The 26,169-nt window shown below is 42.6% G+C and overlaps 3 protein-coding genes across 10 annotated transcripts in view; 2 read left to right on the forward strand and 1 right to left on the reverse strand.

Annotated features, from left to right (window-relative positions):
* septin7b (septin 7b) overlaps positions 1–26,169 on the forward strand; it is a 36,417-nt gene that overhangs the window by 4,519 nt on the left and 5,729 nt on the right. For 2 of the 3 annotated variants that reach the window (XM_055503496.1, XM_055503497.1), the window contains exons 2-5: positions 22,084–22,186; positions 23,805–23,911; positions 24,679–24,779; positions 24,925–25,059. In XM_055503496.1, the coding sequence (XP_055359471.1) occupies positions 22,084–22,186; positions 23,805–23,911; positions 24,679–24,779; positions 24,925–25,059 (446 nt within the window). Of the gene's footprint in view, positions 1–20,447; positions 21,945–22,083; positions 22,187–23,804; positions 23,912–24,678; positions 24,780–24,924; positions 25,060–26,169 lie in introns of those variants that run through there. The other variant, XM_041067879.2, reaches the window with a different exon arrangement.
* LOC114843249 (retinoic acid receptor beta-like) lies at positions 1,313–9,265 on the forward strand. Of its 2 annotated transcripts, none has more exons than XM_029129619.3 (8): positions 1,313–1,871; positions 4,092–4,243; positions 4,560–4,701; positions 5,799–5,965; positions 6,534–6,710; positions 7,226–7,430; positions 7,514–7,672; positions 7,773–9,265. In XM_029129619.3, exons 1-8 carry the CDS (start codon positions 1,706–1,708, stop codon positions 7,952–7,954), a joined length of 1,350 nt encoding a protein of 449 aa, XP_028985452.1. In that variant the 5' UTR covers positions 1,313–1,705; the 3' UTR covers positions 7,955–9,265. The 2 variants fall into 2 exon arrangements, with proteins under 2 accessions (XP_028985452.1, XP_028985451.1); XM_029129618.3 differs by having other exon boundaries at positions 1,314–1,871; positions 4,089–4,243.
* On the reverse strand, positions 10,376–19,835 carry nek10 (NIMA-related kinase 10). Of its 5 annotated transcripts, none has more exons than XM_029129604.2 (36): positions 19,678–19,835; positions 19,083–19,181; positions 18,943–19,003; positions 18,694–18,824; positions 18,369–18,464; positions 18,211–18,295; positions 18,011–18,052; positions 17,842–17,920; positions 17,680–17,747; positions 17,481–17,560; positions 17,321–17,407; positions 16,861–17,085; positions 16,553–16,692; positions 16,024–16,085; positions 15,855–15,926; positions 15,704–15,768; positions 15,460–15,562; positions 15,164–15,292; positions 14,952–15,089; positions 14,815–14,860; positions 14,621–14,742; positions 13,988–14,090; positions 13,833–13,908; positions 13,228–13,357; positions 13,082–13,152; positions 12,724–12,916; positions 12,545–12,629; positions 12,408–12,467; positions 12,205–12,238; positions 12,069–12,094; positions 11,817–11,917; positions 11,598–11,708; positions 11,409–11,514; positions 11,137–11,180; positions 10,899–10,954; positions 10,376–10,654 (listed from the first exon to the last, which is right to left on the reverse strand). In XM_029129604.2, the coding sequence occupies exons 2-36, from the start codon at positions 19,139–19,141 to the stop codon at positions 10,618–10,620; spliced, it is 3,123 nt and encodes a 1,040-aa protein (XP_028985437.1). In that variant the 5' UTR covers positions 19,142–19,181; positions 19,678–19,835; the 3' UTR covers positions 10,376–10,617. The 5 variants fall into 5 exon arrangements, with proteins under 5 accessions (XP_028985437.1, XP_028985436.1, XP_055359470.1 ...); XM_029129603.2 differs by having other exon boundaries at positions 12,408–12,470; XM_055503495.1 differs by having other exon boundaries at positions 12,408–12,470; positions 18,369–18,459; positions 18,916–19,003; positions 19,678–19,831.

Consider the following 26,169-nt stretch of genomic DNA (forward strand, 5'->3'; position numbering starts at 1 on the left):
CTCAATGGAGGTAGCGGTGGCATCGCAGGAAATCAACAGCATTCTTCTTGTGCACCACCCACCACGCGCACTTCTCAGTTCATCACACATTCAAGTCCTTGTTTTCCAAAGAAATCGCTTCCTTCAGTATCAACCTGTCTTATTTTATCTTCAGTAAATTTAATTACGGATCCTACAAAGTGCAAATATTTCTCACTTAAAGTCAAGGAGGAATTGAAGTTGACATAAATGAAGAGATATTGAGCCTAAAAAGTATTGATTTTACAAAAGGCCGCACGGTTTCAATCAGGAGATGCCAATAGTGGAACATTAGAGTCATCTGCTCTGCTTTGATGCCCTTTCATTCAAAATGAGCGAGTGTGTGTTCATAGACGAAAACCTGCACAGTCTCCAGAACTGACAGTAAAGAGCTCGTCTGATGTTTGAGCAGAAGGAGTAACTGAATAAGGCCCAGTCAAATTAAAAAAGGAATGTTTCCTCTCATTTTGTATAGTTTGCATGGGTAAGCGTTAGTTTAACACACAAAGTAAATGCATTCATAATAATATAATATAATTTATATAATAATAACAATATAATTTAAAACAGTATAAAACATCTTCACCCTTCATGAAAGTTTCCTTCTCATTTCTTCTAATAAAAATTAGCCTGGAGCTAATTAGACTTTTTTGGTTTAGGAGTCAGATGAAGATCACGAGATATGCATCATACTGCATATCAGTATGATATACATCTGCCTGCAGACCACAACTCTGAAGCAGTATGAGCTCCCACATGAAACCAATGTACAACACTTTCTTTATTGACTTAGTAACCGTGTCTCCCCCAGTTTTCTTCCCTTCTGTCTATTTCTGAAGAAACAGACTAATGTTTTGCTCTTGTTCTAACTTTCCGTCTTTGTCATCCTGTGAGCAAACCTCCGTGACACTGTGTGCGTGTGTGTGTGTGTGTGTGTGTGTGTGTGTGTGTGTGTGTGTGTGTGTGTGTGTGTGTGTGTGTGTGTGTGTGTGTGTGTGTGTGTGTGTGTGTGTGTGTTGGCAACCTTTCTATTAGCTATTCCCATTTAATTTGCATTTAAGAAAACATTTGGATGACATCGGACCTAAAACACATTTATTAGTAGATTAATAATATTCTAACTAGACTGTAAATAATAGTGTTATAAATGTGTGTTTTAAATACTACTGTGGCGTTTGCAACAAACATGAGTAACAGGATACACCTCCACTGGCTTTTTGCTGTGAATTCAGACTTTTACTTGAGTGGGGCGCCGTCAGTACTCGCCTCCACCGCTGCTGGTGATGTCAGACAGCGGCGGGTCATGTGAAGGTCAGCGGAGGAGCGGAGGAGGTTCACGGGGAGTTCACGCGCATACATTAGGTAACACCATCGGTCGCTGTGACATAACGAGTATGAAGAAGGTTGAGTTGAAGCATTCGTCAACGGGGAAGAGATAAGAAGAAGAAGGGGAATCAGAAGCGCAGGACAAACTTTGTTATGCAAATCAGCCGCCGGATCTGGACGTTTGCGCTCGGCGAGGTGCGCGTCGAGCTGCGGAATACGTTTCTAACCCTGGGCGCGCGCGCGTCTGCGAATCCGTCGCCGTCACGTTTTGCTGCCGAAACACTTTGCATCGATTAAAGCCACATATCGAGGCGAAGCCGCGCAGCTGTGAAGGATTTACGGCCGCTCCAGAAGCCGCACCATGTTTGACTTTATGGAATTCCAGGCGTTCGGTCCGGGGGAGATCTTGGACCTGTACACGTCCGCACCGAGCCCTGCCTGCGTGCTGCACGAGCAGGACCAGGACCTGGCCCATTTCTTCCCGGAGCTGATCGAGTCGGACTGGCAGAACCATCGATGCTCGCAGTGTAGGTGCAAAAAGAAGCGCAACTCGCTGAGGGTGTTTATTTACGGCCCATATTCTGCCCATTCACAATAAGGCGTCTGCACCTTTTGAGATAAACGCACTTTAATCAGAGGAGTCTCCAGTTTTGTGTCATCCATCAGGTCCACAGAGAAGGTTTAAGGATGAGCTAATAGAAATAACAGCTGCAGGAGATCCAAGAGGTTTTTATTACGCACTTCACCCAGGTTTCTGCTTTATTAAACCACTGCTTCGTTTACAGCAGTGACCTCTGAACATGTTTTTACTGTAACTTCAGTGCATGTGATCCGGCTCCTGACGCATCTCTCCTCCTAAAGTGCTTTTTAACAGTGAACAGTGAACTTTATTGTGTGGCACCAGAGCAGCTCATGCCAGTGTTTGAGACAGGGCTGGTGTCCGGTCACGGTGAGGTCACAGCAGGTTCACAGGATGGTCACCAGCACCAGAAACCCACGGGGACTAGATAAGACATGGAATGCTGCATGTCTACAACATAAAACAGAACAGCATCACATTAGTATTATTACATCTTAGATGTTTATATTGTTTTTGGATGGTTTCAAACTAGCATTTGTTGTTTTTTTAGAAACGTGCGACAAGTAGAATTTTTTTCTTTGCACAGGTCACAATTAAATGTTGGTTCAACAGTAACTATAGCTGTTATAAATACAGAAGCAAAAAAGCTGCAGTAATGCAGTACTACTACTGTGGACATATACAGGAAAACCTACTGTTTCCTAAGTTTTCAGACTGGTTGTAGCAAAAAGGTTAGAAAAACTCCAAGGATTTGGTGAGTACTGTTCACAGCCTAATCTAGATAAACTGTGGCTAAATATTATCTTTCCGAGATCAGATAACTTCACCCTTTAGAAGACATTCAGACCTTTAGACTTTAAAATTGAACAATTGATCAGTTTCGTATGCAGAATTAACTTTTGGTTCACTTACAGACTATCACTGATGAAAGTGATGAGCCTCCATGTTTATCAGCATATTTATGTGACTGTGCTTTAAATTATGCTGCTGTCAGAATATCCACAGCATCTTTCTCCATCATAAAAGATTTAGCTTTGATAACTTAACTATTTAGCAGCCTTAAATAATTAAACTTTAAATAGTTTAGGGATCTACATAAAGGTTTGCGTCACTCGACGCATCATGGCATACATCAAATAACACCACCTAAATTGGGATGGGGGACACCTCCTCCACCAACCACCCCCTCTGTCCCCTCTCCCTCCCTGTCCTGCCCCTCATCAGTCAGTTGGCCTTGTGGCATGCTTCTGCTCCTGCATTGTTTTGTGTTGCGGGAGCACTCAGGCTGATGGGGGAGTCCTCGTCTGACCCCGTCGGCCGCAGGTTCAACCAGGGGCCACGGGTTCAAGGGGATGGGGATGAGCAATTTACTTGTTTTGTGCCCCCTTTCAGAATGGCTTTCTTGGTTTTCTGTGAGTGGTGGAGGTGACCAGAGACCCTGCCGGCAGCCTGGCGAGCCACACACAGGCGCAAATCCCTCCTCAAAAGTGGGACAGTTGGCCGTTGTTGTACACTGAGCTGGAAAATGGAGGCAAAAGCTGAGCCGCAGTATCACGCTGGCAGCAGAGCTTAAAGGAGGTGAAGTGCTCAGTAACGGCGCAGTCCAGCTGCTCTGCGATGCGAGAAGGCGACCGGAGACGGAGACTAGCTTTTCTTTATGCAGATCACGTCATGCAAATATGTAACTCTATCATAGTATTATGTAAACTGATAGTGGTTCCCTGTGTAGAGTCGCCACATCCTCCCGTCACGTGCTCCTCCTACAGTCCAGAGACACGCTCTCACCCATAGGTGTGAATGTAAGTGTGTCTAGTGATGGACTGTCCTCTGACTGACACCTGGGATTTGCTGCACTTTTACCAAGCTGACATTTGTGTCACAGCCTGATTCTGGAGGATCTCTGGTTTCTCTTATGGTGATTTTCCATCATCCATCCATGAGACGTGATTCCCAGGAATCTTAAGGTTTATGTTTGACATGATATGGTTGTGCTGATGCTGTAGCTGCAATTGACGGCGTAAAAATGACATATTAGACCCCTCCAAGTCATTTCCTGCATTTTTTTCAAAAGCTGTACACTCACATCCGCTTCATGTGATGCAGCATCGGCTCCTGGGGAGATCTCCCTTGCTGCTCGTTCACCCCTGTGTTTGTGCTTTCGCAGCAGTGGGCAGTCGGAGCTCCAGCTCCAGCTCGGACGACCTGTTCGCCAGCCCTCCCTCTCCACCCCCACCTCCCCGCACCTACAAGCCGTGCTTCGTGTGTCAAGACAAGTCCTCCGGCTACCACTATGGAGTCAGCGCCTGCGAGGGCTGCAAGGTACAGGCCTAAGAGCTGCGTCAGTTCACTCAGAACGCAAGCATGATGTCAGCCACGCAACTACAACGACTGAACAGGGACACGATTGTTAGGTTTGGTGAAGAGGCTAAATTTGTCCTGATGAATGGGTTGTGAGTGAGTTCAGCCAGTATTCATAGTGACATTAGAGCCAAGAGGCACAAACGACACAAACCTCCGCAGTTTAATGGTGAAAGCAGTGAAAGCCTAATTGCTGTTTAATGTCATTAAAACAGGCCTTACTGCATCAGGCCTCGCGTTGGAGCCTAGCTCATTCCTCACGTCTTGTTCCCTGCAGGGCTTCTTCCGCCGCAGTGTGCAGAAGAACATGGCGTACACCTGCCACCGGGACAGGAACTGCATCATCAACAAGATCACCAGGAACCGCTGTCAGTACTGCCGTCTGCAGAGGTGCTTCGCTGTGGGGATGTCCAAGGAATGTAGGTGTCTGCTCCGCTTCAATGTGGGTGAAGGGGTTTACACAATCGCTGACCTGGGGTCAGCCAGTGCTGCCTGTGGGAGCGTTACCACTAAATAAACCACTTATGGATGGAGTGGAACCAATATTAATATTGACCAGGACCTGATTTTGAATTTTGATGAGCTGAGAATCAGCCTCACATACATAACACAGAGTAATGTCACTTGCTTTTACTGTTTATTGTCTATAATGTCTGTACAAACCGCTTCGTACTCTGCGCATGATTCGCATGACTGAATACAGAATATGTGAAATGCTTCCCTAGAAGTGACCTAAATACGCGCGCGTTACGTGGAGCGATCTGGGAGCAGCGATAGGGCGGCGGTGAGGCCCCCACATGTTCTCACTGCCCCGCTCGCACACGCGTTACGTAAACACGTCACATGTCTGAGGCAGGTGGAAGCTATGTAACTGCCTCCTCCGGTGCGTAAAGTGATATCCCCGTGTGTTTACGCGCAGCCACTGAATGTAGGCCGTCCAGGGAGGAGGAGGCGGCCGCGCCGCAGAGGGCGGGCGCCGCCGGTTGCATAATCCCAGCTCCCCCGACATGTGTGTGCTGCACCGTAGCTGCTGGGCCGAGTCAGTGGGACGCGTGTTGACACGGTTACCCAAGCGCTTATGAGAGGTTAACCCGGTCAGGCTGCATTAGCCGGCGTCACGTAATCCACGCGGCCGCTGCCAAGTGTTCAGCCTGAAAACGACTGGCGCTCGCCAGAAATACTACTGCACCGATAATGTAACAGACACGTGTAAGCCTGTAAGCGTGTGGTAAAACACGGGGGATGAAATGGGATCTTCAAGTCTCAAAGACAAGCAAACAAGATGAAACGCAGTAGGGATTGTGTTAAACAAACTCAATAAATGCACAAAGTGGATGATCTATTATGGAGTACACAAATACTAAGGTAGTAATTCACTGAAAAAACTAATGAGAAAACTGCAACAAAAGAAATGATTGAAGAAATTAGATCTGTGCTATATAGAAAAGCAGCACAGGTAATACTTTATGTACTGTACTTTTATAAGCATCTCACTCCTTCTCTTCCGGTTCCCCAGCAGTGAGAAACGACCGCAACAAGAGGAAAAACAAGAAGGAAGCGGTGAAGATGACCATCATGGAGACGTACGAGCTGACGGCGGAGCTCGGCCTCATAGTGGAGAAGATCTGCAGGGCTCACAGAGAAACCTTCCCCTCCCTGTGCCAGCTGGGAAAATATACCACAGTGAGTCAGGCCAGGCTGTCAGAATACAACGCGAGGCGCTCCTCTCTGACGGGTGCTTGATGTAATTCAGACCCAGTTTACAAATGATACTGTAGTTAACTGAGTCTGAGTTTATTTACTGTGTTCAATTCTCATGGGAGACGTAGGAACGTGTGCTCGGATCTGTAGTTAGAGGAGACTTTAGCATTCACACGTCTGATGATTAACAAGTCGTCCTCAGACTTAAAGGTCAGAGCTGCATGCGTTTCTGAACATGTGCTTCAGGTCAGTGCGCTGCTTGAAACTGTAAATGTAATCCATAAACATCCACAAACACAAAGATTTGTAAATCGAATGAGCTGGAAGTATGAGTGTAATCAGAGAAGGCAGAAGTGATGACATCTGTTGATCTGGTAAAAGATATGGAACTTCCTGATTTGATTGGTTGGAATCAGAAAACCTGTCACTTCTTGCTGTCGTGTTTGTTTGCTACTTGAATCACGGGTCAGCGTTCGCAGCAGGTGGTCCAGAAAATCCGCCACCGCAGGCGATTTCTCACCAAGCGCTCTTCGTCTCCTCCTCCACCCAGAACTCCAGCTCAGACCACAGGGTCCAGCTGGACCTCGGGCTCTGGGACAAGTTCAGCGATCTGGCCACCAAGTGCATCATCAAGGTGGTGGAGTTCGCCAAGCGCGTGCCGGGCTTCACCGGCCTGACGATCGCCGACCAGATCACTCTGCTGAGAGCGGCCTGCCTGGACATCCTGGTACGTTCCTGCGTCACGACTCAGCGATGAGCACTGAACAACGGAAATGAACTGCAGCTTCGACACGTTGACTGGAAAAAGTTGCTGTGCACAATTTTATTTCCTGTAATGCTTCATTCCATTTGCATCCTCCCATGCTTATTATAAACTGAGCTGAGTCACACACACACATGCACACACGCACACACACACACACACACACACAGACACACACACAGACCTTCAACCATTCAACTTTGTGTGTGAGTGCCAGCATTTTATTTCCTCCTTCATCTGTGCTCAGTCGCTGCCAAACGTCTTTACTGCCGTCAGACGCTGACAGTGACTCAGACACTTTCTGATGCCAGCAGGAGAAAGATGTTACGCTGTTACGCTCAGCCAGAATGAGAGATAACGCAGATGTTCTGCAGCTGTCTTTGTGCCTTAAACCTCCTCTTCCTCACTTTGTTGTCCTTAATTAAGTAATTTCCCCACTGCGGGACCATTAAAGGTTTTCTTATTCTTATTCTGTCCAGATCCTGAGAATCTGCACGCGGTACACTCCTGACCAGGACACCATGACCTTCTCAGATGGACTCACCCTGACCCGCACTCAGATCCACAACGCTGGATTCGGACCTCTGACGGACCAGGTTTTCACTTTTGCCGGACAGCTGCTGCCGCTGGAAATGGATGAAACGGAGAGTGGCCTCCTCAGCGCGATCTGCCTCGTGTCTGGAGGTACTGAAGCTTGGACTCACGTAAAACCATGCTCCATGCATACATGAGCAGTCTTTTAGTCTGTCTTACTGTCTTACTGTCAGACCGACAGGATCTGGAGGAGCCGTCTAAGGTGGAGGTGCTGCAGGAGCCGCTGCTGGAGGCGCTGAAGATCTACTCCCGCAAGCGGCGCCCCAGCATGCCCCTGATGTTCCCCAAAGCGCTCATGAAGATCACCGACCTGCGCAGCATCAGCGCTCAAGGTTACAACGCTGGGTCTTTGCAGAACTGTTTGCTGTGACACCTTGAATGTCGCTCAGGTGCGTCGCTCGCTTACAAACTCAGCCGTGTCCATGTCTGCAGGAGCTGAGCGCGCGGTGACGCTAAAGATGGAGATCCCGGGCTCCATGCCTCCGCTGATCGAGGAGATGCTGGAGGACCTGCAGGAGCTGGAGGACTCGGAGGAGAGAGAGGAGCAAAACCACAGCCAACACACAGACGCTGCTTCCTCACAGTCCATGACGTCCTCCGGCTCCGTGCTCTGACACTGTAACTTCTACCAGAGAAGAAACAACAGCATGAACTGCAGATGAAGCTCTAAGGATTTCTGAGGGCAGCCTTTGTTCTGTGAATACTGAGAACTTGTGCTGAAACAAGAAGGAGATATTCAGTTGTTAGAGTAACAGCGTTCCTTGTGAACTAAATGCTAATCTGTGAGCTACGATCCTGTAGGAAAAACAGAATGATGCAGTAATGTTTAATCTATCACCACATGTTTTAACCTTTGGTTGCAGGAACCTCATAACCTCAAAACCACTCTTAACATTTATGTTTCAGTTTTTTCTATATTTATATTTGCATGAGACTGATTCATTTTTACCTCATGAATAACGATGCCTTTAGCATTAGGGTAGTAAAGAGCAAACATCACACGTGGATATTTTACAGTTTGTATATAAAATGTATCACTTGTCAAATTTAAGGGATTTTATATTGTTTTCTAAGTCATTTCCATGAAGCTGTGCTTATACTTATACAGATGAATATTACCATTTATTAAGAAGTGAAACACTTGAAAAGCTATTTCTTAACATTAATCTTTTTTTCACATCCTTAATCAGCTCTGTGTCAAACAAGCATTGTTATCCATTTTAATAAATTACCGGGAAATACACAACCTGTACGATTAAACAAAACAGATAAAATAACTGTAAATGCAAACACCTGAAAAACTTTTAATCGTAGGAGTAAATATTCAGAATTGGCAAAAAATGTTTTCAAATTTATAACTTAGGGCTCAGTTGAGGGGTAGAACAAATAAAATGCAGCTTGAGCAGCTCCATTTCTCTTGATTTGTGAATTTGCATTTATAGTGCGGCAACCAAGCTTGTCTTATTACTGTACATGCACAAATTATTGTTGGAACACAAACATTATAATAATACATGATTTAAGTGTATCTGCACCTGCACCAGTAGAAAATGTTGATGTTGTTTGAGCGAACAAGGTTCATTTGTGCAGCGTTGTGTCGTAGTTAGCAAAGCAGGTGGGGAAATATGTAACATCAAAAAACATCTGTGCCTAAAACAATGTACATTCCATTAAAAGAAGGGTGTTGTTTAGGTAACTGTATTAAATGTTCATTGTGAGCGGCAGAGCCAGCAGCCTGTGTACTGTGACAGCTAATGTGCCTACTCCAGATGTGCCAACACCTTCATTTCATGAAGTAGCCCACTCTCCATATTCATAGTCCTGGACCAGAAAGTGGTAATTTCAATTTCCAGTGGCATTTCCATTCGAGCTACTAAACAGATCACGTCATGTTGTTGTTGCTCTATTAAAGTGCTGGACCTCGATCTGCTGCTTTGTGTTTTCCCACTGATGCTGCGGGCGGCTGCTCCTTCTGAGGCAACGCCTTGGTTCGTGTTTCATGCTGTGAACCTGTGAGGTTGTTCGAGGCCAACCACTGTCTCTGAAAAGCAAGGCTCTGCTGCCCCCAGTGGATCTAGTGGAGCAATGCGGCCTCTTGATCAGATTTGAAGTGTGCGCAGTTATAAAAAGGTTAAATCAGGTTTAGCAGAGTCACCGTGACTTCACACTGTCCATTCTTTGGACTTCTGCTTTTCAGCCATAGTGGCAGTTGGGTCCGTTTTTGGTAGTTTCCTTTATTCACAGTCTCACATCCTAAAAGTCTCACATCGCATTATATACCAGAATGTTATTTACTGTATACTTCTTTCATGTGAATCATTTTACAGGCTCACAGATTTATCTCATGCGTGCTCAGCTCTTGTGTTAGAAAATGATACACAAGATTGCTGTATTTAACTATACTTCAAGTATTTTAAACTATTTTATCTCCACTTAAAGTCACAGGAAGCTGAAGCTGAAGCCCTGGACAGATCATCAGTCTATCCCTTTCACAGCACTAACCTGACTGCATGTCTTTGACAGGGAGAATGTGTGGACTTGATGGAGAAACATGAATTTACTCAAACTAGTCGCAGTAAAATTCCCTAAAACACTGAATCACACTCACTAATTAGACCTTGTGCCTTTACATGCAGGACCTTTACTTGTACTCTGGTAATTTTACATTCTTGTACAACTTGTTTTGTTAACGTAAATGATTTGAATTCTAACACGCCACATTTTATCAGATCACTCACTTCCTGTTTCACACGACTCACAGTTTAATTGTTGACGCTGTTATTCTTGCATCACCATGAACAACAGCGGCAACAACACAGGTGACGTGTTTAAGAAGCAATGTTGAACGGCTGGTTCTTTATCAGCTCACTGAAAGTCAAGTGAATGAGGAAGCTGTAGCTTGCAGGCACCTGGAACACATGCTGCAACACGCGAGCACGCAGAGCTGAATTTACAGTGAAATTGAGAGTCTGGTCCTGAGAATTTAAAGTGCTGAACTCAGACAAACCTCAACCAATGAAAACAGGAGGCGACGCTCAGGATCCCACGAGCTTTACAAGGTACAAGGAATCAGGTTTGGTTTGCATTATGCACATACAGGAAAATCACACTTTACAGAAAGCAGTTCCTGAGGAACTAAAGTGTGTGCTGACATACATGTACAATAAATGTGTGTCACTGTTTTAGATTATAAATGAGTGTAAATAACAGATCTTAATAAGATCAATTACATTTCAAGTGTGGATTTAGCAGCTTTGTGAACTCAGCTGGCTGATGCTCACTTCTTTTCTTGGTTATTCCTTTTCTCTGCAGTCCTAAAAGTCAACACATAAACACAACAAGAGTCTAATCATGCAATTTAACAAGAACATACAAGTCTGACACATCTTTAATTCTTGTCACATCACTGGGTCTAATAACTCTTTAGCTGTTATTGACTTTGCAACCCAAGAACCAATAAAACTTAACAAAACATTATTTCAGTTTGTTATAAACCAACTGTTCCAACATGTCTAATGGTGGTAAATGGTGGTGGAGTGGTAAAGTGCGTCACGTCACCTGCTGTGTGTCAATTCATAGTAGCTGGTCTCCTCCAGCAGCTCTTCAATGACGCCCTGAAAACCGAACATTAGAACGAGAAGCAACTGTCAGCGCGACAGACACAGCAGGACAAAGTTGACACCTGCACTTGAGACCTTTGCTCTTCATCTTCATGCAAATCTTAAAATCAAAGGGGCAATTTTTTCCCAGTTCCTCTATTAAGAATAATTTAATACAAGATCTTTGACAAACTGACCTGCATCTGCTGATAGGTGACGCCGTCTTTTAAGTTCTCACCACCTGGATAAAAAATGAATCAGCTTCACTTTACATGCTTCCACGTGAAAACACTACTCTGCTCCCTCACAGACTGCAGCTCACATAATGACAATCTAGCGAATCATTGTCACGCATGAACCACATTACCACATCATTTCCTTTGGGTCTGTGAGCGAGAGCAGCTCCCTGCAGGGGTTTGTGGGTTTTTCCTAGGACTGTGTTGTGAAGCAGTGGTAATGTCTACTGTACCTGTGCTGTCAGCAGCGACGGGGTCTCCAGTAAAGCAGTGGTTCAAAGGCCACCAGTTAGAGCTGCTTAAACCCAACTCCATCAGCTCTGGAGAGGCCTGGAGGAGCTGAAGGAGGGGAGGAGGTTGCACCTTGCTCGGATTAAAGCGACTAGTGTGTGTGGCCTACATAACTGACTGTGAGCACAAACCTTGCTGAGCTCCACTTTCAGGTTGCACGGGTCGCTGCCAATGTGGAACAGAGACTTTTTGAACCTCTCAATGACCCTTCGCTTGATGTTGTTGTGTGAAGCAGGTGGAAGCTGAAAAAAAGGAATTAAAACTAAATCTAAACAAAAGATCACAACTCACCTTCAGCACAATCAGACTTGAATTGGGTGGAAGTGTGAAAGACTTTATTATAACTGTACTTGAGTGATGTAAATAATTTTGTGCAGCTGCACAAGCAGCCTCTGGATCGGATCATCGATCTGTCGAAGCTTCTTCTGGGAGACACAGATTCCTGCTGACACTGCGTTAAAAGAAAACCAAACACAGTCACTGACTCAGGTTAAACACAACAGACTGCTACAGCGAATGGCAGGTACAGTGATTGGAACATCTCTTGTATGATTTGCTGTGTTGTAGAAACAGAGGAATAAGCGTTCTCATTGGTTTGATACCTGGTTTTATTGTTGCAGAATCCCCACTAAAAAAAAGATAAGAGGGACAAAGGAAGTCAATGACGAGTATTAGATAAGCACAAACCAGGACTGTGTCTGTGTAAATAGATAAACAAGCAGCCACCTCTTCTCTTACCTAGACTTAATTTGGACGGATGTAACATTTATTCCTTTTAACAAAAAATAAAAATATCAATATCACATCTGGTGCATCAGGATAATATTCAAACACAAAATTAAACTATCTCAAAACTCAACAATTTCTCAGTGCAGACAGTGCAGACAATAAAACAGCAGGTTATCTAAACAACCCTTTAATTGTACTTGATAAGAACTAACCGCGTCGCTTGTCTGCAGAGCCAGTCTCACATGCTTCACCATCATCATCTGATGCATCACCTACTGTAACAACAGACAGGATTATTGGCAAGACATGAATTTGGGTTTAAATGTGTTAAATCCTGTTGGAAAACCACCTCGGCTGATTTCATGGCCACCATCAGTTGAACTGCAGGCTGCAGAAGAGTATGAAGCTGCATGTTTACTCGTATGGAGTGCTTCCTGAAAGCAGTGAAATGGATAATAAAAGAAGTGCACAATGTTGTATTTTAAATACAGGAGGAACAATGTAATGTTGTTCTCAAAACTAAATCACCTGTGGAAGGTTTGAATGACCTTTGTGCCTTTCCAAGAAGTACTTCTGTGCTCGCTTCCTGTCTCTCTCTGCTCTCCGCTCCAATGCGTTTTGTGAAGCATGCAGGCCGTCTATCAGCTTCATCAGCATGTCAGAGATCCTGGAGCTCACAGCTTCAATGTCTGGACGCTGGTCTGCATCAGGACTTAAACACCTGACAGAACAGGGGAGAACACAGAACTGTATCAACACATCAGAGGTTAAAGAGGATTATTTTTTAATCTACAACAATACTGTAAATTGTGTGTAAACCGTAATTTCTAAAAATATTATTTAATATATATAATATGGTGGATAAATTTCAAAATAAAAGTCTAACCATCTGATCATGTCGGTGACTCTGTGTGAGAAAGCTCCTTCTTCAATCGGCTCATAAACAGCTTCGACAATCTACCAGGACAAAAAAACAATCTGGTAACAACACAACGGGACACACAGAAACTGCAGTGTGTGTGTCTTCGCTACCTTGCTGGCCAGCGACAGCATGTTACTGCTGAAGAAAGGTGGTTGTAAAGTGGCCATCTGGTAGAGGATGCAGCCCAGGGCCCAGATGTCAGCTTTCTCTCCATAAGGCTCGTTTTTTACCACCTCCGGACTAATACATACACCAACAGCTGTAAGTCTTTACTCATATAACAACATATCACCTCTGGCATGCAAACTCTAAACATAAAATGAATACACACTAAAACCTGTTTACACATTTGTAAACGGGTATTTGAACAAGGTGCTGCATCGTGGGAATTGTAGAATTCAGGTTTTGTCAGGATCCCTGGGCTCTGCCAGCCTCTCTCTCTCCTCCTCCTTGACACTCACTGACCACACCCCCTGCTTGACCACGCCTCCTATCTGACCCCGCCCCCTGTCTGAACACGCCCCCTATATCCAACTCACCTGTGCCTTCTCCACTGCCATACTATATATACAACCTCTCATTCATTCTGCATTTGCTGGTCCACCTGCTTTGAATGTCATGTTTATGAGAAACTTCCTGGGACCCCATGCTGCCCCGCATGCCTTCCCAGGTGATGTAAGCCACGTTAGCCATGTCACAAGTATCATTTCCTCACCAGGAGTAAAGTATAGTGCCAACCACTGACGTCAGTTTGCTGTTCTCTTGCTTCTGTTTAGCAAGGCCGAAGTCCGCTTCAAGAGGGAACACAGGTCAAAAGTACAGTACAAGGCAGAAAATGACATGAATGAACACGAGAGTGTAAAAACTCACTGATGGTGACTTTGTCTTTCTCCCCTAGCATGATGTTGTTTGGTGAGAGGTCACGGTGGACTATTCTCTTCTCTTTGTGCAGGTACCTCAACGCCAAACACATCTGGGGACAGAGGAGTTACAGTTGGAGAGAACACGTTCTCGCCTTTACCACTGGAAAATATTTACATTAATATTTTAGGCTTTCATCCAGAACTGTTCCTAGTGAGGACCTACTGAAATTCCTCAACTGTTAGACAGTAAAAAAACATTTGTTGCAGTGTGGGAAATGAATCTACTCAGGTTGAGGTGCTTTGCATAAACTGTCTAACTTTGAATACAACAAATAGGCAAAGACCAGCACCTTTCTATCGTTTCATTAAGTTTTCATGCCCCCTTTTAGACAACAGCTGTGTTGTGAGGTATATCAAGCATTAGACTTGGTTGGTCAGGGGTCAACGTTACTGTGACCTCATGCAGCAGGAATGTGTAAATGGAGCTTTGTGAGCTTTCACACAGACTTGACAATTACTGAAGGATATTCATATATTCCAGCTTATGGTAGTTGAACATTCACTTTTTGTCACGAAAAGTTTCTCAAAACAGTCAAAATGACGTTTGACCAAGAAACATTTATATTCCAACAGTTGCTACCTGCATGAATATATTCCATAATCTGTCTTCAGTGAAGCGCTGCTGCTTTTCTTTAAGGGAATTAAAATGTTCGGCCAGCGGCGCACCCTCGATCAGCTGCATCACAATGAACAACTTGTCACCTGAAATTTAAAATGGGGATATTAAACAACACAACACAAGGACTGGACCTCAGTAGACATGATTACACTCACCTTCCATGAATGTCTTGTAATATTTAACAATGTTTGGATGCGTCATCTAGAAAAAAAGAAGCACATAATTTAAAAGGGCTTCAAACAAAACATGGTCCTGCTTGTTAACATACAGGACTATGTAAAGAATAACGTGCCTGTTCTTTGATGATCGTCAGCTCAGAGATGATTTTTTCCACATTGCTGTCTCTGGACTTCTTGTCTTTGCCAAACGCCGGGTTATGCAGGTTGACCTCCTTCAGAGCCAGGAGGTTCTGGCCACTCTGCTTTCGGACCTGTTGTCCAGGTTTATTGTAATCAATGTTTGTACATGTTAACTATCTGAGGCTCCTACAAGAGCTCATTGTACCTTGAAGACACTTCCAAAGGCCCCAGTACCCAGATGATCGAGTATAGAGTAACCGTTGATGACTCTGAGGGGAGGACGGTTCTGGTCCACAGCCTCAATGCTCTCTCTCAGGCAGTCTAGTTCATCTTCCTGCAAAAAAAAACAAAAAAAAACACAACACACCATTGATTTTTACAGTAAGGAATCCTAGGTTTCTGAGGACACTCTTTCGTTCCCAAAACCCAGAAATATTTTTTTTTGTTTTAGGGCCCAAAGCTGTGTAAACAGATAAATCCATTCAGAAACAGTTTCCTTACAGTGTAGAGTGAAACTTTGCTTTGCAGGCCCTCATAGGCTGTAAGGTCCCGCACATAGTGGCCAACATCAATAAACAACTCAAAAAGGTCTGTGGGAAAGAGTCTGAAATGAATAAAAGATTACGTCAAGAACAGTCCAAAACATGTGAGGAGACCTCTCCAAATACAACAACTGATTCTAAATAATTTATGTATAACATGACCTTAAACTGATATTTTTCTTTAAAATATTCTGTGGGATCACCTCTTAAACAGATGTCTGTTTCTTTCCACACCAAAGAGAAATCGGAGGGTCCGAAAAGCATAGAGCTGCCAAAATAGATGAAGCCATTAGTTTTAACAGCAATGTACAGTAGGAATCATGATGTAAAATAATAAAAACCTCATCTGTGTACCTGTAAAGATGTGAGATTTTCTCCACAGCACTGGGGTAAAATCAACTTTGCTATTATGTGGACGCCATTTTCCTGTAAAACGCATGGTAACGTGACTAATTAGGCTGTGTTTATGTGGGACAACGTGACATCAAGGCAGACTGAGACGATATCAGGATCTTCATTTTACCTGCACAATCTGGTGGGCACATGAGTCATCCAGACTAAGCTCAGTCAGGGCTGTGCAGCAGGCTGGAGAACATATTAAATACGTTTCATTTGAAAACTCATAATCCTACAGCGTCAGTATGAAGAACAGCTGTGACCATAAACAACTCGTTCTCTGAACCACAGGAAGAAACAAAGCCTGGAAACACTTAAGCTCTGTAACGTTCAGCAGTTTTTCTTCACATATTTAAACCTGTTTTACGTTACTGTAGTGTCTCTAGACAAATTTACAACCATTTCCTCAAAAATTATAGATATAAATCTAGTCTGGTCTCAAAAGTCTAGATTCGTTCAGGAAAAACTATTAACATGCTCAGCTACTGATAAGACTCCTCTGGAGAAAAAGCTTTCCTTACTGTGGGGTGGCAACAGCACAATTGTCTGCTCTTCATTATAAATATCCATCAGAAAAAACACATCTTACTGTTAAATTAATGTTAAAAACACATAAGGCGACAGTATTAATTCAGACTGGTTTCATACTATCCAACCTGACTGCAGGGCTGTAGTGTTGTCTGTGTCCTCCTGTGGGCTGAGTGTCTCTCTCACGTGCTCTCTCTCGATGCGTCCAGCTGCGTTTGCACTGGAGAGTGTCTCAATGGACGAGCGGTCAGAGACGTACTGCCTGTCACTGTACAGCACAGCCATCAATTGTACTCTAGTTCCCAACATCTTAAATCCAACCTGGTTTGCTTGTACAGTATATAGATTCTTTGACTTAAGTTGACAAATTAGAACAGCAAGTTTTTGACCATAATGTGAAAGATGCAGTTCGTTTAAATGACATAAGTATAGTGACCTATTGAGCAGTCGGAGCAACTGCTGCGCCCCACCCCAGCTCCGGATCTCTGCCCTGGTGTCGGGATCCTCACACAGCTGAACCAGGACCCAGGTGATGCTCCACAGCAGCTTGAGGTGCTGGCCATGCAGCAGGCTCAGCAGCACAGGCAGCCCCTCCATCTCCCTCACCTGGTCCCTCACCTGCTGCACTGGGGACAGGAGTCTCAGCAGCTCTGCACTCATCCTAGACAAAACAACATGCTTTACCCTATAATACATTATGTACTGTATATTAAATTAATATTATTTGGCACAGAGTTAAGTTGGATGTAATGTGACATCACTTAAACTTGTCTAATCTTGTTTCCTAATTTTATCAGCACCATAAATAAATGTTCATACAAACAACTACATCTACTTACTGTAGACTCAACCTTTTATCTTGTAGACTACACATCAACAAAGTAGCATCTACTAACCTCTTGGAGAGCAGGTCATATTCCTGCAGTATTACTAGTAGGTTCTCCACTATTAAAAGCCTTCCAATCTCCTCTTTACAATCTGGGCTACAGGAAAAAAAGTCTTGCAGCAGATTAGATCATAAATGTGCTTATTGCATTAACTAAAGCATTCGCTTACCTCTCAGCCAAAGTGGTGAGAGCTAACAGAGCTCCCAACAGCACGCTGCTATCTGTGGTGGAGAGGAGCTTCACCAGAGTCTAAAAGGTTCATATTGGGTTAATTTATTAGAATCAGCTTTCATGTGAAGCAATTCCTTTAGCTCAGATGTACCTATTATTTGAAAACACATAAACATAAAGTGTATCTTATCACGTACCCTGTGAGCGCCACTCTCAATGACCCAGACTCTTTGATTTTCAACAACAGACAGCTTCTGAAACATGTCTGCAGAGCAGTTAACAAAGCCAGAGCTGATAAGAACTTGAAGGACATGCACATTATCAGTGTTGTTCAGTGATGTTTACTTCAGGCTACTCACAGGTCATTGTAACCAGCTTCTGAACAGCAAGTGAATGTTCGCCACAAGACATGTACATAGCAGTGACAGACTCCATATACTTGAAGACAAAGAGAGCAGGAATGAGAAGACTGGCATATAAATCTCAGCATGCAGCCTGTTCAGACATGTGAAACTGTTCCAGTTTTACCCTGGCAAGTAAAGTCGTGCCATGAAGTTGATTTAGAATTTTCTGGAACAGGAAGCAGGCAAAAGCGGAAGTTATTCATTTGACTCTTTTGTTGCATTAAGATAATAAATGTGGAAGTATTTGTGTATTTTTTGTACTGTAAGTGTACAGTGAGAAAATAACATGCGGTAAAAGTACTCAAAGGCTTCAGCAAATCGCACCTGATGCTCTTTGTCTCTGATCAGTATTCGTAGGCAGATGAGAACTCTAAGGACTGACTCAGGAGGTGCATGGTCGATCCATTCGCTACAGAATAATGTAAATGTTGTCAGGAACTAAACAAACTGAATAAATGCTACAGAATTCAGAAGTATTTTACCTGCAGAGTCTGTTGTTCACAATAGATGTAAGAATGTCAGAAAAGAGTTTATGCAGTGGATGGCTGCTGAAACATCTTTGGTCTTTGTATGCTATGCTGGAAAACAAATGGTTCTAAAATTAGCTCCAAAATTATAATACACAAAGATTTGGCTGCAGGATGAGGAGCCGTTTAGTGCTCTTTTTCTGAGTTTGGGAAAACGCTTTGATAGTTTTACTGTGGCTTGTTCACGCGTGTGTTTTGTGGTTTAATTTAAGTATTGCTGTATCTAATGGGTACAAATGTTTTCAGATTGAAGATTCACAATGAAGATCATCATTTTCACCTGAAATTTTCCAGTTCATAGGCTTCACTGTTGCTGTTGCCCTCACTCCCATGCCTGTTGGTGTCTTTTTGCTGATGCAGGACTTGTGGTCGGCTGGCTCCACTGCTACGTGTTTTACTGGGACTCGCCACCTGCAACACAGGGAGCCTTTTAACAAAATATACACAAAGCTGAAGAAATAGGATCTGGTTCGTGTTGCTATTAAAATGTCTAGACACACGCCTCAGAGTGGCGTCACTTGTTCTTAACCTCTTGTCTGGTGTTGCTTTTGGCAAGCAGGGACTGAAGCCTCCTGAGATCACAAGATGCACTAGAAAAAAGTTGATCAGATTATTTGCTTTTATCACAAGATAAAGTTATTAATGCAGGTAAGAGATGGAGGAGCTTACTTGCTCTGGAATCCAGTAGACTTTTCTCTTGGTCTCACTTTTTTAGCTGAGTTGGACATTTTCTTTAACCTTTACTTTCACGAGCAACCTGTGGTGCAACTTCAGTGGAGAAGTCATATAAGTATTAATATATTTTGTAACAATGGGATAATAAATCCTTCCCCACAACCCATGAAAATGTGCTTTAGTACTGTAGGTACATTATTATTATGTTATCTTGAATTGTTACAATTATTACAGCACGACACCGTGTATTTCTTCCTTTTTTGCTGTGTGTTGTATTTATCTTTAAATAAATCAATTAAATGTATTTTGAACAAGTATAAATGTAGTCTAAAACAATTCTGTTACTTGAGTAGTTATAAAGTGATGAGGCTTTTATTTTGGATAAAAATAACCTAACAAGCTAATCTACGGAAGCGAAAAGTTCACGGCAATGCTATTGTAAGTTGTTTGGACATAGACATTACTTTTCACCAATTTTCAGTCGTGTAGAGTTATTTAGTTTGCCAATACAGCTTAGCTTAGACTTCTTTTACGTGCCCAAAAGCAGCAGTTAAACTGCCGGACATAAATTACAAATTAGACCTCCTACCCTCCCTCCGGCATCGTCAGATAGCAACAGAAAGTTGTTATGGATTACAATCTTTTCAATAAATGTCCTTTCTTAGCGACACAGCCACCAAGCGTAATTTATTCTTGGCACCGCAGCCGCTCCTACATTAGCAAATAACGAACGACAACACTAAAATACGCAGCGGTTTTGACCAATCCAAGTAAGAGTCTTGGTTACCATGGATACAAAGAGACGCTGTTCGCTGTCTGTCATTTTAACTGTGGAATGTCCCTACGTGACAGACACGTAGAAACCTATATACACATAAAGAAACTACCTCTGTAACGCAACACTTCAACAAGTAAGTTTTAAATTCGTATTGTAAACTTTTTGGTCGTGTGTTACATAAGCAGTTAAGTACTTGTTATTTTTTGTAATTAAACTTTATGATCACTAAGTAATGGGTGTAATGAGTTTAACGTGTATCAAACAGAAATTGTTATACGAATAGAAATGTTTTTTTTGGTCGATGAGTTAATTATCGCGAGAGCGCATTGGCATTCAAAAGAATTGTACATTATCGCGAGATAGGCGCGTGCCTTCATTTGCAATTCACATAGAGTTTACGTCCAACGCTGGACGTATTTCCGTCGTACGCGAGTGGTTTTACGTGCCTCATAGTACGTAGCGCAAGGAGAAGCGGAGAAGGGGAATGTCGGCTTGCGAATGATCGGTTTTGAGGCGGCAGGGAGCGTCAACGTTATGGGTAAGACTGCCGCAATCAGCTATTGTCACGACTTAGCCAGAAAAACGCTTCTTAACCTACTACTTTAACTAACTGTGTTACTACTTTCGTTAATGTCCAGACAACATAGCTTTACACTCTTTAGCTTGAGCAGTTGTCTGAGAAACCAACGCCCAGTTGTCCGCCTCCAGTTGGATAGGTTGCTAGCTAGCTAGCTGTTAGCCTCGGCTTCGGTAGCAGGCTGCATAACGGGAGTGTCATTTCCTGTCCATAGTTCTTTTGCAAAGTATTTAGTTAAACGTTTGACCGCGGATTTTCGTTAATATTTCCCCAAGCTCACGCTGAAATCATAGTTATATTCGAGTGTTGTGTTAAATCTTTCATTTGGATACTCACAAGCTAAGCTACTGTATTGAAATGCTCACGTTAATGCTCACGTTAATGCTAGCTTGTTTAAAACTAGGGGGAAATGTGTCGGGGCTTGCATGTGTCGTTACTGAATGCGAGCTGTAATTGCTTAGTTTTTGACCTTTTGATATGAAAACGAAGTTAAATGTTCTGTTATCCAGAGATCTGTGTCTGAAGGTTTTCACCGCATGTGTTCATGAATAAACTAAAAACGATTTCTTATGCTTCTGCATCAGATGGGGTATGCATTGATCAGTAATGTGATTAAACAGCCAACATTTTAGCCATTTAATGGAGGTTAAAGGTTGAAGATTTGATCAATTGGGGGTGGGGGCTGCGATCTATTGCCCTTTACAGTGTAACAATATTATCTATTACCCCAGAGTTTACGTTTTTACGTTTTAAGTTTTATTGTTACTGGTCTTGGACCATCACATTAGTGGTTTATTACTAGACAGCTCTTTTAAATATGCACAAGACAATTGTAGCTTACTCCTGCACCTCCCACCACTTCCTTTAGCAAACCTATTACACGTTGCCAGAACAGGAAACAGACAGCTGTCATTTTAAAATTCCAGCTCTTATATTTTTTTGTTCAGTCCTTTTTTAGATTTAAAGTTTAGCTGGGCTAGAATGGTGATGGTATGCTAAAGTAATAGCAAAATCCAACATGTAGCTCACAAACCAAAGCAGTATAATGTCACTGAGATTGAACTGCATATGCTGTAGGCAAATCAGCAGAAGTCATAGCGTCACACAGAAGTCATGTGGGGTACTGTTGATAGGGAGGAGAGACTCCTATGCAAAGAGGCAGAAATTCTCTCCTATCCACAGGCGGAGAGAAAAAGCAGCAAGTAATGTTCTCTGCAAAATGGAGGATGGTCTTTGCTTAATGGTGCTACTGACATTAAAGTAGCAAGTGGAGTGGAATATGTGTTGGTACAGTAGCTCAGATCATGAATCATTTTGCCCCAGGCTTTACTGCTTGGGAAACTGAATCTGGAGACAGAATGGTTTGTTTGTCTGATGGCCAGAGATTGATTCTCTGTTTCTATTGTTTTGTGCTTTCCCTTTAATTTGTAACCCTGAAAATGCTGGCTGTGGCTCTTCCTACACATTGGGACTGCATCTCTGTGATCTACAATACATAGCTGTAAGTACTGATGTCCATTCTCTGCTTAACATTTTTTATGTTTATTTTTATGTTATAATTTATAAAATGTCATAATTCACCTGCTTTTTTTATGTTTTGTGATCTTAAACCCCATGCATACAATGTTATTGTCTTACAGCAACAAAAGAATCTTGAAGGATATGTTGGCTTTGCAAGCCTTCCCAATCAAGTGTACAGAAAATCTGTCAAGAGGGGCTTCGAGTTCACCCTGATGGTTGTTGGTAAGAACACACCTCTGTTTGCCCTTGTTTTATTAGAATTAGTTCATTGTATTCTTTGTGGTTGACATTTTAAAGTCCTTCATTGTGGTTGTGGTTGAAATGGTTTCTGCCTGTGTTTGTGCACACGGCCACGTTTATATGCAAGATGCGTGTACTGTTAATTGCTAAATTGCAGAGGATAATGACAAATGCATTGTTGTTAATAGAATTCATTTAGATGCCAGGATCTTGTCGCTGTCTCCAGGACAGAAACATTTTGGCTGAATTTTTCTAGAGCTGCGCAGAGCAAATCAGATTTGTAGACATTCCTTTGAAATGCTTAGATGTGGTGGTTGACGCAGAGCCAAGAATCTACTCGGTTGATCAGTCCCTGTTTAGAGGGAAAATGTTTTCTTGGGTCAAAACCATTTCCTGTGGCCAGACTGACCCAGGCTGATTTATACCCAGCAAGCTCTTTTAGAATGTTGCATCTCCAGTTGCATTTACAGCACTAAGATTTCTTAAATGAAGCTGATGAATGTTAGAATGTAGTTTCTTTATTGCCATGTATTTCACACTTACATTAGAACGTTCTTGTTACATAGCACTTTAGTTTACTCATTTCTCTTCACAGTGTACTTTAACTACCGGATGCTAACTAAATTGTCCTCCTGAGCTTGCCATTGCTTCAAAGTTTTGACAAATAGCTTAATTCTTAAAATAATTTCAGCAGTTTAAAAATGGCTTTGTATGTAGAATGCAGGTCCTCTGGGTATGCTGGTAGTTAAATGCTTGCCATTGTTTTTATGGCAGCGCCTTAGTTCGTGGTTACACGCGCACACATACACATACACGCACGCATGGACGGACGCACACACACACAATATTCAGTTTTTCTTGGCTCTGAAAAGCTGTGAGCCCACATGTCCCTGCTGTGGAAGGCAATGCGTCAACAGTGTGATATAAAAGAGGAAAGCAGGATGAAAAATTGAGGAAGGGAAGGAGAAAGATGTGACTGTTCTTACCACCAGCGAGTGTCACGTCTGTCCGTGTCTCATAACACATGACCCAACAACCTGTTCACTTCACACATTTCAGAGCAGCTCTTTTTAAGGCCAGTAAGCACTTCATACTGCAGTAAATTTACCAAATGCTTCCCCACAACCCACAGTTAATGCCATGCTTGCTCCACACATTAGCCTTTAACTATTGCTCTGGTGTAAAGGCTGGCTTGTTAAATATTGACTTGTGGCCATCAGCCAATACAGACATTGCCAGTGGTCATTTCCACTAATGATCCTTTTCAATGGGAGCTTGGAAACTGTACACACTGGCAAACCAAGCTTGAGAAAGCCTCCTGGACCACACACAACAAATCAGCTTCACATAACTAGAGCCATTGTCTGTGTTGTTTCCTTAGCCTTCTACTTGTTATTGCAAGTAGATGAATGTCCTAGACAAATGTTAATGTCATCCCCATGCCCTTTGGTTGTTTTTAAAGTGTCAAGATGGATCTTTATGGCACCATAATCCCTGTTGTTGCTCTTTTGTAATATATATTGTCCACCTTTTAACGCCGCAACATCATCAAAAGAAATACTGTTTTATTTTTTTCCTTTTTTTGTTTTATCTCTTTCAGGTGAATCCGGTTTGGGTAAATCCACGTTGATCAACTCTCTGTTCCTAACAGACCTGTATTCAGGAGAATATCCTGGACCTTCACATCGAATCAAAAAGACTGTACAGGTATGTTTGTGTTAATATGTATGGTCTTTGTGCTGAAATGATGATGGACAAATGCCCGTGATGAGGCAAAAGCAACAGATTTACAAAGGTACTGTAGGGGGCCCAGGCCTTTCGAAGAACCCTCACTTAGTAAGTCCAAGTGCAAAGTCAAGACATGGTACAGTTTTTAGCAGTCACAGTGCAACAGCACACCCTCAGCTTTGACAGACAACTAAGCATAAAATGTACTTGATAGTATAGTAATAATATGATACTGGTTTCGAGAGAAATGAAACCCTAACTGTGCTATGACTCTCTTAGTAACTCAATTACAGTACAATCTAAAAAATATGGTGTCATAAGATTTGACTGACACTAAAATATTAAATTCTTGGTTTCCCATCAGCATTTACAGTCTGATTCTAAAGTTCTAGCAGTTGATTTTTTTCAGGATCGAATATTAAGAGAACTTAATTAATCCCAATAGGAAATTGTTTGTCTTCCTTAATTGCACAATGTTGTTGTGAATCTTGAGGGCCTCGAACAGCACTCTAACCGTCTGGCTCCTGACTAAGTGTGTCTAACCCCAGATGCTTTCTCAGCATAGTTAGGTAATAGGCATGGTGTGAGGTGACATGTTGCTGCATGCTGCAAGTTTGAAGTGTTTTTTTTATGTGAAATTTGTGATTATGATTTTACACATGCATGTTTATTTTTTACCCTTTTTGGTTTCAAAAGCACCAGAGGCACAATAAACACAATAGTCTCTTAATTTCTCCTGGTGTCAGGTGGAGCAGTCCAAAGTTCTAATAAAGGAAGGTGGTGTCCAACTGCTGCTCACAATTGTTGACACCCCAGGGTTCGGAGATGCTGTTGACAACAGTAACTGGTAAGAATCACTGCAGCTACAGATAATATTTCCTCACGTATAATACTTTTGAATCTCACTGTTACTCTCTAACATTTCCAGTTATAGGTTTACTTCTGGGCTTTTGTGGTGCATTGTCTGTGATAATTTAAATTGTGTTCTGCAGCTGGCAACCAATCATCGACCACATAGACAGCAAGTTTGAAGATTACCTGAACTCAGAATCACGAGTGAATAGAAGACAGATGCCTGATAGCCGAATCCACTGCTGCCTATACTTCATTGCTCCTTCTGGACACGGGTGAGACTTGATGTTTGTAAATAATTTTTGGGGGATTTTTTTTTTTTTTATGTATACAGCCTTTTTAGGGCTAGTATTTGTAATACCAGTCTTAATATAACATTTCTTAAAATTATATTACTTGTTCCCAAGCCCCAAGACTACACTTAAATGATTCTTTTTTCATACAATAAAAGGAATGGAGTAGGACCTGAGAATGCAAAAGGTTTGGAAGGAAAGGGTGAACAGTGGGAGGAAATTACTAAAATAGTGTAAAAGGGAAATGAGAGGTCAAAGGTCATTGACAGCTAAGTACTGAACCTTAAGCCGTAATATGTGGTCATACAGCTCTCACATTGGTGTAAGCCTGTACATATTCATATCTCATGTGATGCAAATAGTCCTACAGATCGTGCTGCTCTAGATGAAACACTAGTGACTTAGCTTGTTTTGCAAAAGAAGATCTGAAGCAATTAAAGGGGTGGAGTGAGCAGTAGTTATTAAGACTGGCAAAAAGCCCAGCACACGATACTGATCGCTAAATCTTCGAGAAACAGATAATTGTGTGGAATTTTAATTGTAATGTTTGTTATTTTGAAGACTCCAGATGTTCTATAGTTAGCGGACAGCTCAAAGATGCCTGTTTCATCTGTGTTTGAATGTGTCTGCTGTGATGCATAATTCATTCAAAGAGTAGAATGTTTACAAGTAGTTGACACTGTAGATCTAAGTGTTTTTGTGCTTTTATTTGTGTATCTGCAAGTGTCCACTGTGGCTCACATGCCCAAAAGCTGTTGACTGTGACCGAAACGTCCCTCCTAGTTTTTCCCTCTTTGGTCTATCAGCTCACTGTGATGCATTGTTTTTGCACAATCCGGTCTTCTGTACCCACACAAGCGCTGCTTTAGCCCCTGAGGATGGGCTGCATATGTTTTCACAAATAAACACAGAGCATCCCCTTATAACAGCAGACTGCCCTCACATAGCACAGCAGTACAGTGACCTCCAGACAATCAGGACACTGAGCTTCCAGATAAACTCTGGTGACTGGTTTTCTTAAAGGTTTGTGTAGGCTCATTATGAAAAAGAAACACCCACATTAATCTTTTTAAAATCCTAAAACACAGGCCC

Source organism: Betta splendens, chromosome 16, assembly GCF_900634795.4.
Source record: "Betta splendens chromosome 16, fBetSpl5.4, whole genome shotgun sequence".
NCBI lineage: Eukaryota > Metazoa > Chordata > Actinopteri > Anabantiformes > Osphronemidae > Betta > Betta splendens.

What these genes read in the sequence shown, in the direction of transcription:
- nek10 (XM_029129603.2), bottom strand. Translation starts at nt 19,141, where the DNA reads ATGTCCAACTCAGCTAAAAAAGTGAGACCAAGAGAAAAGTCTACTGGA. An exon ending in TGCTGTCGCTGGCCAGCAAG is followed by an intron (nt 13,153 to 13,227) that starts GTAGCGAAGACA and finishes TTGTCCTGGTAG; the next exon opens with ATTGTCGAAGCTGTTTATGA. An exon ending in CGTCGCTGCTGACAGCACAG is followed by an intron (nt 11,181 to 11,408) that starts GTACAGTAGACA and finishes TTTTTTATCCAG; the next exon opens with GTGGTGAGAACTTAAAAGAC.
- LOC114843249 (XM_029129618.3), top strand. Translation starts at nt 1,706, where the DNA reads ATGTTTGACTTTATGGAATTCCAGGCGTTCGGTCCGGGGGAGATCTTG. An exon ending in TGTGGGGATGTCCAAGGAAT is followed by an intron (nt 4,702 to 5,798) that starts GTAGGTGTCTGC and finishes CCGGTTCCCCAG; the next exon opens with CAGTGAGAAACGACCGCAAC. An exon ending in GATCTGCCTCGTGTCTGGAG is followed by an intron (nt 7,431 to 7,513) that starts GTACTGAAGCTT and finishes TCTTACTGTCAG; the next exon opens with ACCGACAGGATCTGGAGGAG.